We start from the raw sequence: 15,194 nt of genomic DNA, 5'->3' as shown, positions 1-15,194 counted from the left end.
TTCATACAAAAGATGCCCCCTGGGCGAGAAGAGAGGTCTGGAAGTTTAAGGGGTTGGGAGACAGAGTTCTCTGGTGGCTCAGTGGGTTAAGGATCCAACGTTGTCACTGTCATGGCTCTGGTTACAGCGGTGGCTCAGGTTCGATCCCTAGCCTGGGAACTACAGCATGCTGTGGACACAGCCAAAAAAATAAATAAATAAATAAGGGGTTGGGGGAAGAGGATTCCAACTCAATCTTTCACACAAGCCTCAGCCCATTTGTTACCTTACCCATTAAGAGACCTTCATTTACGCTCCTGGTATTATTACATGCAAAGGGCTCGTCAGAGGTCATAGGAGCACCAACTAAAATTCTAATTATGTACAATTCAGCCTTACTCTGGAAAGGAGAGCTAACATGTCCCACCAGGAATCTACAAACCCCGCCAGAGCCCTGCACTGGCACTTTATAGATCACTGCAACTGACACGCGGACACATATGCAGACCCATCGGCAAGGAAGGGAACAGGCTCAGAAAGTACTTTGCCCCAAGTCATCCAACTGGCTGGTCCACCTAAAACCCAGGTGAGTCTGACTTTGAATTACAACCCTGACACCGGAGTTCCTTCCAAATGCCTTTCTTAACCTAATTAAGGCCATGTAATGTAGCAACAGCAAAAAACACACAAATGAAGCGATTGCAACATAAGAACTAGGAGTCAGGAAAGACACCATGGATTCAATATCTGGACTCCGAAAACATTTATTGTGAGTCACTTCTGTGCCAAGGTGCTAAGAGATGGATAAAAAAACAGTGAACAAAACACGAGTCAGGAGCTTCCAGTTACAGTAGGAGATTCAACATACAATTCCAACAATTCCAAGATAGAGTGGTTAATAACTGGATAGGAGAAGTGATTTTCCTTTTTCCCTTTTTAGGAAAAAAGTTCATGGAAGTTCACAGGCTAAGGGTCAAATCGGGAGCTACAGCTACCAGCCTACACCACAGCCACAGCAACTCAGGATCTGAGCCTCATCTATGACCTACACCACAGCTCACAGCAATGGCTGGATCCCTGACCCACTGAGGGAGGCCAGGGACCGAACCCACATCCTCATGGAGCCTACTCAGGTTTGTTAACCACTGAGCCACAAAGGGGACTCCAATTTTCCTTGTCGTTATAGGGCTGCACCTGCAGCATACGGAAGTTGCCAGGCTAGCAGCTGAATCTGAGCTGCAGCTGCCAGCCTACGCCACAGCCACAGGAACAATGGATCCAAGGCGCATCTGAGAACCACACAGCAGCTTGCAGCAACACCAGATCCTCAACCCACTGAGCAAGGCCAGGGATTAAACCTGCATCCTCACAGATACCATGTCAGGTTTTTAACCCAGTGAGTCACAACAGGAACGCCAGGAGAAATAATTGTAATGAAACACCTTTTCTGTTCTTCCTATTTCTCAACTCCTTCTCCTTCGGCTTCTGCTGACTCTTCACGGTTTAGGGGTGTTTGGGATTACCCAGCTGGCTGCCTGACATCTGCATCACGAAACTTTTCAGATACACACCCACCAATATCAGACATTTTTTTCACCACCTCTAATTTTTCTTCAATGGTTCTAATATTTTTACAGTCAATTTCAAAAGACTGAATGTATGAGCGTTTGCCCAGAGTGAGAAATAACTGAAACATATATTCTCACCACAGATTTTTCTAAATGTCAAAAACGCTGATCATCTTTAAGGACGAACTCAAACCCTCCCAGAGCCCTTCCCAGATGTCCCCAGTCAGAATTAACAGCTCCATCAACCTAAATATCTATTTTAGCCCCGGAACTCTGTCTGGCTGTGCGCCTGTCTCCCCACTGGAATGCGAACTCATGGAAGGTAAAGACCAGACCTTACTCACATTTGAGGCATTATTTCCACGTGTACCTCTCAACGCCTAACAGAGAGTAAACATTACACATATATTTGTTGAGACTAAACAAGAAATATTTTATGAGGAGCCTATTTGCCACTCCTTTTTTTTTTTTGGCTTTTTAGGGCCACACCCACAGCATATGGAAGTTCCCAGGTTAGGAGTCAAATCAGAGCTGCAGCTGCCAGCCTATACCACAGCCACAGCAAAGCCAGATCCGAGCCACATAAGTGACCTACACCACAGCTCATGGCAACACTGGATTATTAACCCACTGAGCAAGACCAGGGATCGAACCTGCATCCTCATGGGTATTAGTTGGGTTTGTAACCCGCTGAGCCACAACGAGAACTCCTGCCATTCTCTCTTAAATGGTTTAAAAATTAACTGTAGGAGTTCCCTGGTGGCTCAGTGGGTTAAGGATCACTGCTATGGTGTGGGATTGATCCCTGGCCTGGGAATTTCTGCATGCCATAGGTACGGCCAAAAATAAATAAATAAAATAAAAACAAATTAAAAATAAAAATTAACTGTAATATGATTCAAAATTTATAGATGCAACTCTTCAGGCCCAAAACACCCAACTAGGAACGATCCACAAGCCTACCTCCACACCTTTATTTCCTATCTTGGGGAAGGAAAGGAACAGAGTGAATAAATATTTACTGAATGAATAAAGGAATTAGTGACCATAATGGTAAAAGATGAAATTTAAAAGGATATAGTCACCAAATATTGTTCTACCCATTTCTTTTTTTTTTTTTGGCTGCACCCAAGGCATGTGGAAGTTCCCAAGCCACCAGGGATCTAACCCAAGCCACAGCAGCGACCTAAGCCTCAGCAGTGACAAAGCCAGATCCTTAACCCGCTGAGCCACAGGGGAACTCTGCTTCCTGCTTCCTAAACCCGTGGCTTCCAGTCTATGGGAGGCTCCACAGTCCATCCCTGGAGCCGACGCCTCCTCCATCCCGAGCCTGTATCGTCTCCTCCCATTCTGTCCTGAACCAATTCCAGTCAGCAAGGAAACTGGTCTTGCCGGGGTCAGTAATGACCTCCACATGGCCAAATCCCATCATCAAGTTCAAGTCTTCTTTAATTGACATGACTGACATTCAACAGAGTTGAACACTCCCCTCCATTGTGAAAACACTTCTGGACGCAAGGGCATCATGCGCACCTGCCTCTCCTTCCGCCTCAGTGGCTGTCCCCTGTCAGCTCTTTTCTGGGCCCTCTCTATCTCCCCATCTCTGAAAGCTGGAGGGACTCAAGGCTCAGTCCTCTGACCTCTATTCTCTTTTTTTTTCGGCCGAGCACACAGCATATAGGAGTTCCCAGGCCAGGGATGGAATCCGAGCCTCAGCTGCAACCTATGCCACAACTGCGGCAACACTGGATCCTTAACCCACTGTGCCGGGCCAGGGATCAAACCGCGCCTCCACAGAGACAAGATGGATCATTAAGCGCTTGGTCACCGTGAAAACTCCTCTCTTCTTTAGGCTCACTCCCTAAGTCACCTGTCCGTTCTTGTGATTTTCAAATATACTGACAATTTCCGGATTGGTCTCCTCAACCCCAAGCTCCTTCCCGACCTGGAAGCCCAATTCATGCCCAACCTACTTAACATCTCTAAGCGGGCTCATACTAAGCAATATAATCACAATGGGATCAAGACAGATACGTGTTTCTCCCTCTCACCTTCTCTTTCCATTTTCTCCACCCTGGCATATAACAACGCCATTTTTCAAGCTGCCTAGGCTAAAATGCTTGGTATCACAGTGGAGGAGACAGCTAATTGCCTCCCAATATGCCTTCAGCTACCCCTGCATTTGATCGTGGCCATGTGATCAAGTGCCAATCAAAGAGATGTAAACAATGGTGTGTGACAGCGCCTGATCAGGCCCTTGACCAACAGGAACATGCCCTCCCTGAGGACTGGAATGCAGATGCTGAGCGCAGGCGCTGCAGCAGCCATCCCAGACCACAAGCTCGACAGCCCACACTGAGGATGACAGAGCACTCAACAGCATGCATCTGGCTCCCCGGCAATCACAGGATTACTAAACCAGCTCTCAACCACCTCTCCAGATTTTTACTTAAAAGAAAAGCAAGCGTCTGTCTTACTTAAGCCATTATGATTTTGGGTGTCTTTGCTGCAGCAGCCAAACCAATATCCTAACTATACAGAGATTTTGGAACCTGGAAGTGATCAACCCAAATAGAATACAAATATGTGGCAATGACTTAGGGGTCAGCATAGGCAGAAATATTGCAGGATGGAGGGCCGGTGACCCTTGTTGGGCCACAGTAAAATGTTTGAGAAAACCTGTGACACCTTAGAAAAATAGCCTGCATGCCTACACTGCCTGTAATTCTAGGGTAACTGGTAGAACAATTCAGAATTTGGGTGCTTCCTGGCTTCTTGCCACTTGGAGCAAGAAGTTCCACAAGAATGAGACAGACTCAAGCTACAGCTTGCCGACCTGCATGCGAAGATAAAAGGGAAGACAGGTCAGCCTGAGGCACGTGCACAGTCTAGTCTAAGGATACTCAGAGTCTGGTCATTTGGGAACCAAGAACTGCTGAAAAAGCCAACGCCTTCAGGCTCCTCAAGGAAACAAGCTGGAGACACCATTTGGCCCCAGGAAGCAGATTATTCTCCAATGACCTGGCCCCAAAAGAAAAGAGACACCAAAAAACTCCCACAAAGGGCAAGGGACAAGGGGAGGTCCTCCAAGAAAGCGGCCAAGGGCTGCTAAACAGACAGTGGCACGAACTCCCACCACTGCCAAGGCAGGGAGCCCCCAGGGCCGCAGCCTGCAGGGAGCGGGCAGTGGCCACGGACCAGGAGGGAGCTGTACTCCCCATTCTTCCCTTCGCCAAATGAGTTTTCATTTGCATGATTCTATCTTCCTCCACCACTGCCCCTAGCTGGGGGGGGGGCGGGAGGGAGCAGATTATTTTATTTTACTATGGCATGTGGAAGTTCCCAAGCTAGGGATGGAACCTGTGCCACAGCAGTGACCCGAGCCTCAGCAATGACAACATCAGATCCTTAACCCACCGAGCCACCCAGGGAACCCCCAACTTGATTTTAATCTAAAGGTTCCTGGATAGTATGTCACCCAGAGATTCTGGACTCTGAAGGGAATTCCTTAGGAAGGCACAGAGTGTGTTTTAGATTTCAGAAGGGTTCAGACAGAAAGGCCTTTTTTTGTGTGCAGAAGTTCCCAGAACAGGGACTGAACCCAAGCCACAGTAGTGACAATGCCTAAATGTTAAAGGCTAGGCCACTAGGGAACTCCAGACAGAAAGGCCTTCCTTGGAGTTCCCGTCGTGGCACAGTAGTTAACAAATCCAACTCGGAACCATGAGGTTGCGGGTTCTGATCCCTGCCCTTGCTCAGTGGGTTAACGATCCGGTGTTGCCGTGAGCTGTGGTGTAGGTCGCAGACGTGGCTCGGATCCCGAGTTGCTGTGGCTCTGGCGTAGGCCGGAGACTACAGCTCCGATTGGACCCCTAGCCTGGGAACCTCCATATGCCACGGGAGCGGCCCAAGAAATAGCAAAAAGACAAAAAAAAAAAAAAGAAAGAAAGGCCTTCCTTGACTTGTTCTCCTCTTCAAACATGAGAGAACCTGCAGCTGAGCAAATAGCTACTCAGTAAGAACCGCAGTTCTTAGCTTCCCAGCAAGGAGCTGTGGCCACGTGAAAGGAGCATAAGTAACCTGTGCAATTTCCAAACTGTACCATTAAAAAGGAGCCTGGGAGTTCCCACTGTGGCTCAGCAGGTTAAGGATCCAGCATAGGTCGCAGCTGCAGCTTGGATTCAATCCCTGGCCCAGGAACTTCTGTTTTAAAGAAAAAAAGAAAAGAAAAAAGAAAGAGGAGAGCATGACTCTGTTCCCCCCCTCCCCCCCGGGCTATAAGAGACATACATGGACCAAAAGATGGAAGCCCTATGTTAGAAGAGTTGATACACAATGGGACAGAAGGTGCCTGAGCCCCTGATGAGCACAGAGCAGCCATAGCAGCCCCAGCCTCCTACCTGCCTTCTCTTTAGAGAGAAATAAACATCTAACTGGTATTGCATGGCGCTCTGCTACAACAGTCCGCTCGATGACATCCCAACTCAGATGGCCATTCGTGACTCCAATCTTTCACACCCTATGTCCATCCCACCACCCAATCCTTACTGGCTCTGCTGACGAAACGCCTGGCCTTGTCTCACCTTCTCTACCACTAACCTGGGTCCTAGGATCCTGTACTGGCCTCCTAACCTTTCTCTCTCCCCCTTCATCTATCCTCTTTACAGAAGCCACAATGATCCTTTTATTTATCTACTTATTCATTCATTTTTCCCTTTTGGCCTCACCTGCAACATGCAGAAGTTCCCGGTCCAGGGATCCAACTCGTGCCAGAGCAGCAACCCGAGCCATGGCACTGACAACCCTGGGTCCTTAACCTGCTGCACCATCAAGGAGCTCCCTCACAACGACTCTTTTAAAACATAAGTCAGAATGTAAGCCCCATGAAGGCAGGTATTTCTGCCTTATTCATCAGTATATCCTCAGGGTCTAGAACAGTGCTAGGCACGCATCACATGTCGTCAGATACAAGGCGCCACTGACTTGGTATTTGACTTGGTGTATACGCTACACCATTAGTTTTTGCACATCAAGGGGAAAAAGAAAGACTGCTCATTAAACCCCAACCAAACTCCTTAACAACAACAGACCAGGACAGAGTAGGAATCAATTCTACCAGCTTCTCATTGCTTTGAAATTTCTTCCTGAGAATGTGGAGTGTCTCTGACCTTCAATTGCATTGCCTGGGTATAAAAGGCAATCCTTCTAACTGAAAGTTCAATTTCAAAACGTGACACAGCTTTACAGACCGCGGCTGTCTTCCTTTCTACAGCTGCCCAGTGCACTTGGTTGCTTTACAATGAAAAATGAAACTGTGGTCATTCCTTCAGCAAACATTTTCTTAGGAATATCAACTTGAGCCCCCACTGCTGCTTCCATTCCCCTCTTCGTACAAAGTAACATTTGATTCACTGCTGATCCAAGCATAGTTTCTGGAAAGCATTTAAAATGGCAACTGGAGTTCTCTTGTGCTACAGCCGGGATTGGGTTAAGGATGTTGTTACTACAGCAGCTTGGGTCACTGCTGTGTCACAGGTTCGATCCCTGGCCTGGGAATTTCCACATGCCACAGGCACCACCAAAATAAATAAATAATAATAAAACAAAATGGCAACCAAGGAGTTCCTTTGTGGCCTCACAGTTAAGAATTCACCACTGTCACTGCTGTGGCTGGGGTTCAATACCTGGCTCAAAGTGGGCCAAAAAAAAAAAAAAACCCAAAAAACAACTAAATTTAACATGCACAAAACTCAACTGGGAGTTCCTGTCGTGGCGCAGCAGAAATGAATCCAACTAGCAACCACAAGGACAAAGGCTCGATCCCTGGCCTCACTCAGTGGGTTAAGGATCCAGTGTTGCTGTGAGCTGTTGTGTAGGTCACAGACGCAGCTTGGATCCTGTGTTGCTGTAGCTGTGGTGTAGGCCAGCACCTGTAGCTCCAATTTAACCCCTAGCCTGGGAACCTGCACATGCCACTGGTGTGGCCCTAAAAAAAGAAGAAGAAAGAAGAAAGAAAAGAAGAAAGAACTCAACCAAAGATACGACAATATGAACAGGTATAAACAGGTTTGCACATAAACAGGAAATGACAATAGTGTCACACCCGCCATCTGGCCAACTATGATTATACCAAGAAGCATCTCAATTTCAAAGATGTTAAAATGTGAAGCAAAAAGGAGTTCCCTGGTGGCTCAGTGGGTTAAGGACCTGACATTGTCACTGCTGTGGCTCCAGTTCAATCCCTAGCCCAGAACTTCCGCATGGCACAGGCTCAGCCAAGGTGGGGAAAAAAGTGAAGGAAAAAAGGGCAGGCATCTCAGAACTGACTGAAACCCAGTTATGAGGACTCAGTGAATTCTTGCTGAGTAAATCTCCTGCCACTGTGCCCCTGCTCACCAGACTCCAACCATCTGGCCTCTTTGCTGTTCCTAGAGCAGCTCTGGGATCTACCCCTGGTCCCTGTGATTCCCTATTCCTGGGAACACTCTGTCCCCCAGATGGCACCTGGCATCCTTTAAATTCCTTTCCAAGAGCTCCCATTGTGGCTCAGCAGGTTAAGAACCTAACTAGTATCCGTGAGAACGTGGGTTCGATCCCTGGCCTCACTCAGTGGGTTACTGATCTGGCACTGCCATGAGCTCTGGTGTAGGCTGCAGACTCAGCTCGGATTCCGCATTGCTGTGGCTGTGGTGTAGGCCAGCAGCTGCAGCTCTGATCAGACCCCTAGCCTGGGAACCTCCATATGTCACGGGTGCAGCCCTATAAAGACCAAAAAAAAAAAAATTATACATACTCCTTGCACCTTCATGGCTCTCTGTCCCTTTATAGCCCATGTTGGTATTTTTCTTCGTGGTACTTATCACTACATGATATCTCAAGTTTACGTATTTATCATGTTTTCTCCCACGAGAATGGAGCTCATGCAAACAAGGCTCCCGTGGCAGCAAATAAATAGTAACTATCACAGAAGGAGCTGCGATAGGAAGCTGTCTCTACCTAGACACATGACAAGCACCTTGTGGGAAAAGACTCTGTACTGAGCAAAGGCCTGAAGACCCAAGGGCCCCGTGTCTGAAGTCTATCCTCCTCCCCTGAAAGAGCACAGGGCTATCTGATGAGCCCCCCCAGCAATACCTAGTCCGCGTCTCAAATAGGACAACAGAAACGCCGTAACCATTACACCTTGCTCAGTCTGGAATAATCTATAGTAAAGGAATTAAGAACTCTGAAATTAAACTCTGGATTCAATTCCAGGTCCTACCACTTCCTACTTCTGCACCTTTTGGCAAGCTACCTACTTTCTATTAGCCCCCATTTTCTTATCTGTAAAGAAAAGGTCGGATATTGATACCAACCTTGCTAAGCAAATTGAAGTGCTTCCTTAGCACATATTGAGAGCTTCACAAATACCAGCTAATATCATTACCCTTCTCTCTCTTGGCTAAAATAAACAAAAAGGAGTGGAGAAGGGGCCTGGGAGGCAATGTCCAACTTTCCTACCAGGCTTGAGGAAGAAGGATTATGGTTATAAATTGAGTGGCAGGGAGTTCCCGTTGTGGTGCAGCAGAAACGAATCTGACTAGGAACCATGAGGTTGCTGGTTCAATCCCTGGCCCTGCTCAGCAGGTTAAGGATCCGGTGTTGCCGTGAGCTGTGGTGTAGGTCGAAAACATGGCTCTGATCTGGCACTGCTGAGGCTGTGGCATAGGCCGGCAGCTGTAGATCCGATTCAACCCCTAGCCCGGGAACTTCCATGTGCCACGGTGTAGCCCTAAAAAGCTGAAAAATAAATTGAGTGGTAGCCTGGGAGTTCCCTGATGGCCTAGCAGGTTAAGGATCCAGCATTATCACTGCTGTGGCGCAGGTCTGACCCCTGGCCCAAGAACTTCCTTGTGGGCAACCAATCAATCAATCAATCAATCAATCAAGTGAGCAGTAGCAACAATCTATGAGGGTGGTGAGCTTGGGTCTTGAGGCCTGATGCAAAGGAAGACAAGGTCAGAAAAGGAGATGTTAGAATAAAAGGCCGGGGCCAGGGCCAGGGCATCTCTATGTTGGCACATCTTTCAGTGGTCCAAACTCATCTGCTTTCTCCAAAATCAACTCCTTTCTGGAATTCCCTTCCTCTCCTCCAATCCATCCTTCTCCCAAACTAGGAATCAAGGAGGCAGCTTTTTCTCTCCTCCTCCCTTGCCTCCACCTCCCTCACATTAAACTGATCATGTGCAGTGGGTTAACTTAGATTTAAATCCTCAATATTTCTGGTGTCTGCCCTCCTACACTCCCACCGCCAGCGCCTCAGTGCAGTCACCACCGCCTGGCTCCTCAACAGCAACAGCAGCCCCCTAACCTGCTGGCCTGCAGCCACCTTCTTCCAATCCACCTTCTTCCTACACCCCTGCCGGTCATCTTTCTGATGCCTAATCCCTCGGCCTTCTCAGTCTTAGTGAGGAAGTTCAAGCTCCTAAGCATTTCTGAAAACCCTCTGAGATCTGATGACTGCCTACCTGCAGCCCCCCTCCCAGGCAAATCCTGTCTCCAGCCCCGCTATTTCTCGAGGTTTCCTGAGCTCCCTAGTTCCAAAGAGCCCCTCACCTGACAAGTACTGCTCAGCGTAAGCATCACTTTTTCTGGAAAGTCTTCAGTAAGACACTACCCCACCAGGGTCCCTTCTTGTTTCTCTTGCTGTCTTGTGCACACGGCCACAATGCTCTTAGCACCCAGTACTGGAAGTGCTGGACTCCCAGCCATCTCCATCTCTACCCTCCCCCAACCCCAGTTAATTAATTTCCTTAGGAAAAAAGACGGTGTTTCTCCGAAACTAACACACTGCTGGGGATACACAGCATCTTGCTTTTTCCTAGGCCAGGCAAGGAACCTGTGCTACAGCAGCAACCCAAGCCACAGTAATGACAATGCCTGATCCTTAACCCACTGAGCTATCAAGAAACTCCATACACAGCATCTTTTTAAAAAATGTTTGTTGGGAGTTCCCGTCATGGTTCAGAGATAACAAACCCAACTAGGATCCATGAGGACTTGGGTTCCATCCCTGGCCTTGCTCAGGAGCTTAAGGATCCAGCACTGCCATGAGCTGAGGTACAGGTTGCAGATGTGGCTTGGATCTGGCGTGGCTGTGGCTGTGGCACAGGCCAGCAGCTGTAACTCTGATTTGACCCCTAGCCTGGGAACTTGCCTATGCCGCGGTACAGACCTAAAAAAAAAAATAGTAATAAAAAATAAACAAAGAGTTCCTGTTGTGGCACAGTGGAAACAAATCCGACTAGGAACCATGAGGTCTCGGGTTCGATCCCTGGCCTCACTCAGGGGGTTGAGGATCTGACGTTGCCCTGAGCTGTGGTGTAGGTCACAGACACGGCTCAGATCTGGCATTGCTGTGGCTCTGGAGCAGGCGGGTAGCTACAGCTCCGATTAGACCCCTAAGCTGAGAAACTCCATATGCCTCGGGTGCAGCCCTAAAAAGGACAAAAGACAAAAAATAGATAAATAAATAAAAATAAAAAATAAACAAAATTTAAAAATTAAAAAAATAAAAATTATTGTTGAGTGAATGATTTTGGAGGGATGGATGAGAGTCAGTACCAAAGACTATAATCACATCATGAATAAATTCATGAAAAACAGCACTTCTACAGAATAACTATGCAGATTAAGCGTGTTAGTAGGATATTTATACAGAAGCTGTGGTGAGTTTATTGCCAGTTGTTAAGCAGTAAAATGCACTAAAAAGAGCTTTTAGGTCAGAAACCCTGGGTGTGAATTCCAATTCTGCCTCTTCTAAGCCAGGTCACTATGAATAAGTTACTTAACCGAAATCTCAGCTGATTCACCTATAAAACAAGGAAAATTTAAGGACCTCCTAGACTGCCCTGTCCTATCAAATGAGACAACACTGTAAAGTGCCTGGCACAGAGCAGGCTTCGAGTGCTGTGAAGAAATATCGGCCTCTTTCCATTGAAAGAACACTAATAAGAAGTCCAAGGTCACATATTCTGCCTTTGGGAAAGAAGACAACATTCTTCTAAAACCTTGACCACACCCTGAATCCCAGACAGCTGTCTTAAAGATGAACTAGGTCACAAAGACTTTGGAAAAAAAAGAAAAAAGAAAAGAAAAAAAGAGAGAAGAAAAAAAAGATCATTTTAATGCAAACACCTTACCACCAAAGTGGAAAATCAGTTTGAAATACCTGCCCAGCCCACACATCATTTTGGCATATAAAAAATAACACAAGAGCAGGGTTGCGAATGTTACATAAATAATGATGCCTTGGAACACAGGTTTCGGGAGAGAATAAACTTAGTCTCGGAGCAAAGGACCCCCTGTAATGTGCTATGTAAACAACAGTGAAGTGAAAGAAATTCTCAAAAAGCACAAGAGAAGAAAAGTTTAAGAATTCAAGGTGATCGGTGAGAGGGACCAAAAAGTACCCATTACGTTAAATCTTCTAAAGCGACAAGCCTGGTTATAGGGGCCTCTTCTTTTCACAGGCTTTATTCTCATACATTTCCATTTTGCTAAAATCTGAAGCTCTGCCTTATCTAATTTCCTAATTTAGACTGAAAGTCACTGTCTTGACTGTTTTCACCTTGAAAGGTATGTCTGAATTTTTAATAATATAAATGGATTATTGTTCTAACCGCATATGAACACCACCTACCACATCTGTGCCACATTTCCACCAAAAGAGGAACAGTACGAAAGCCAAAAAAGTTTTGGAAATATCTGTGGAGAACTACTCATCTTATCCCAGAATTAAGAAAATGGATTAAAAAAAAAAAAAAAAAAAAAGCTTAAGGAAAACTTTCCCTAAAAAGATGAGTTGTAGATTCTGCTGAGAGTAAAATCACCAGTTATTGAACTGTCTCTTTGTGTTCAGACTAATTTGTGGAACATAATTTTATATTGATCTTATATTAGTGAAATTAATTCTTCACATTTATTTTACTATTCTGTTGACCTTGAAAAATGTCTGTCTCCGCCACAATGATTACATATGTTCCATATATGGTCCAAAAAAGAGTCAAGACCTTCCTCATGGACTGGGTAAAGGAAACAGGCAGTTCGGATTACACGCATCTTTAACTGGTCTGTATGCTTTAATGGTTTGAAAATAATTTCTTGGTGAAAACTCAAGTGTGAAAAAATTTCTAAACCAGAAACAATTTAGAGAACATCAACAAAAAAAGTTATCTCTGCACATAATGGACTACTAAAAAACTCTTTGCCTGAAGAGAAAAGAACTGTTAGGATTAATATTAAAGAAAAAATGGAGGTGTAGTTTTTAAAAGTACTACATAAAAGAACTTTTTAAAAGCACCACATAAAACAAAGTACCTCTAAGGGGAATCTCCTGATAGGTCCTCACTGAATGAAAGAAACCGTACAATATTTCCTAGTTTAAGATTACATTATTGATGTATTTAGAAAACAAAGTCAGTAACACCAAACGGGCGATCCTGACTTTCCAAACACAACCAGGTATCAAAACCAAAAAAATGATTTGCTACCCTTCCTATGTGACCCCTAACCCACCACTTGCCTGACTCATCCCTGGAGAATTTGTTCCCAGGTAAACACATCAATTACTCTGTAGCTAAAACTGAAGCATGGAAGTTTTATAGCACAACCAACCTGATGGATGACTACCTTCACGAAACTGTAGGGAAATTGTACATGAACCAGAGGAAGAAATGGTAGGCTGAAGAGAGTAAGGCCAGCAGGGTCCTGAAAGGCAAGATCCCAATGCGTAAAAATGAAGGGAAAAGTCAACAGAGTCACAGGAAATTCTTTATAGCCTAAATGCCACTGTTTTTAATGATTATTATTAAATTATCTTGAACACATCAAGAAGGGGATGCGAAGACTCCTTTCTGAAATAATAATGAGGGGGTCCACAAAGTCATGTGCTTCCTGTTTGGTGTCTGCAACAGCAAAACACAAGTTTGAAAGGGACAAAAACTAGAAGAAAGCAGAATGAAAGAGAAGCCAGAAGTCATTAGCGGTCTGTTAAAATGCTAGAATTTAACTGTAATTGACTAAGCTATTGAGAAGAAATGTATTGCGTTCAACATCAAAGAAATCTGTAGGTCACTCCCAAACACAAATGTAATGTTTAATTAACTTCTACGATGAAATGGCCATAAAAACTCGGGATTTCAAATCTTTTAAAAACATACACCCATGCATTGATTCCATCCAAAATTATTCTTTAAATCTCTGCAGTACGGCGCGCGCGCGCGCGCGAGGGCCAGGGCCAGCGCGAGCGCGCACAGACACACGCACAACTTGATGTAAATCTAGCCTTTCCTGCTTAAACACCCTGAGAGAGGAATGAAAGGCTCAATATGCTCTCCCCTTCTTTAGACCCTAAAAGACTCGAAAACAAGCTAAAGGAGTTCAGGATGAAAAAAGAAGGCAAAGGAATACAAGCGAATACAACCAGAGATCCTCTCAGGGATTCATTTTATTCCTGGAAAATGTCATCTCCATTCCTGCCCAAAGGCCAGGCACCACTGGCGCAATCTCCTGCCTATCCGAAACGCCAGAGAGTTGGCCAACCCATCTCTCAATGTGTCCCCCAACCTCCTCACCTCATCAGCGCTCAGCTCCTCCATCGCTTTCCTCTTAATGGTGAAAGGCGTTACGGAGAGATCCTTCTGTTCTTTGAGACCAGGGCGGGAGGAGAGTGGAAGGTGTCTTTCGGGCTGTCTGGTCCCCCGAATGGGGGAGGTTTCAGAATTGCATAGTCAGAGGTTAAAAAATAAGAACACGAGAGGCACTGAAATGCCTTGGCGTCAGTCACTCCAATCGCCCCAGAGACTCCTACAGCTGCTTATCCCCGAGCAGCCTCCTCTGACTGCCACTGCTGCTGCTACAGGGTTATCTTAAGGCGCCACTTATTACCCTCTGCTTCACAGGTTACCCAGACTAGCGAGCTCGGTCTCCAGCTCGTCTCGCGCTCGAAGCCTGCTGTGTCTTCGGGGTGGTGGCGCGGCAGCGGATCTTCCCACCGCAGATCTTGCTCTCCTTCCTACCCTTTGCCCCTGGCGGGAACAGTTCAACTGCAGAGTGGGTGCCCCGAGGTAAGGCGACCCCAGAGCCGCCCAGGCAGAGCCCAGCACTGACGAGGGAAGCTCCTCCCCTCCCAAAGCAGGCCGGCCACGCCCCGCCTCCACGCCAGAGCCCGGGCAGGGGGGAGGGGTGGACTGGACTCGCGATGCTCGGGCTGGAAGAGTAAAACCTCCTACCCCTCCACCCCTACTCTTACCCCCTCGCCCCACCAAGTATTATTCATCAAAACAACAGGGCGGCCATCTTTGAAAGGGATCACGTGATCCTGCCAGGCAGGCGGGGCTTCTGGCCCCAAGACGAGGCAGCCAATGGGCCGCGGGCGGCGCGCCGCCGATTTCCTCTCGCCTGCATCTCCTCCCGCCCCCGCCCCACCCTCTTCCCCGCCGCCGCGCAGGGCGGGGGAGGGGCGAGCGGGGCCGCGGGCTGGGGGCGGGCGGAGCGCGGGGGGGCGGGGCGGCGCGCTGCCATGGCGACGGCGCGGGCGGCGGGCGAGGCGGGCAGGGCCCCGGTAGGTCCCCTGGAGAACCGCGCGGGCTGGCGGCGACTGAGGCC

At 47.1% G+C, this 15,194-nt stretch overlaps 1 protein-coding gene across 3 annotated transcripts in view; it reads right to left on the bottom strand.

Moving 5' to 3' along the window:
* The window catches only part of UBE4B (ubiquitination factor E4B), a 114,839-nt gene extending 99,942 nt beyond the window's left edge, over positions 1 to 14,897 (bottom strand). For 2 of the 3 annotated variants that reach the window (XM_047791707.1, XM_047791708.1), the window contains exon 1: positions 14,162 to 14,892. In XM_047791707.1, the coding sequence (XP_047647663.1) occupies positions 14,162 to 14,185 (24 nt within the window). In that variant the 5' untranslated portion in view covers positions 14,186 to 14,892. Of the gene's footprint in view, positions 1 to 14,161 lie in introns of all 3 variants that reach the window. The other variant, XM_047791709.1, reaches the window with a different exon arrangement.
* Positions 14,898 to 15,194: the final 297 nt, after the last annotated feature.

The sequence above is a fragment of the Phacochoerus africanus genome, chromosome 8 (assembly GCF_016906955.1).
Source record: "Phacochoerus africanus isolate WHEZ1 chromosome 8, ROS_Pafr_v1, whole genome shotgun sequence".
In the NCBI taxonomy this organism is placed as follows: domain Eukaryota; kingdom Metazoa; phylum Chordata; class Mammalia; order Artiodactyla; family Suidae; genus Phacochoerus; species Phacochoerus africanus.
Note: the sequence above shows the minus strand (reverse complement) of the source record. Positions and strands in the feature narration are given on the sequence as shown.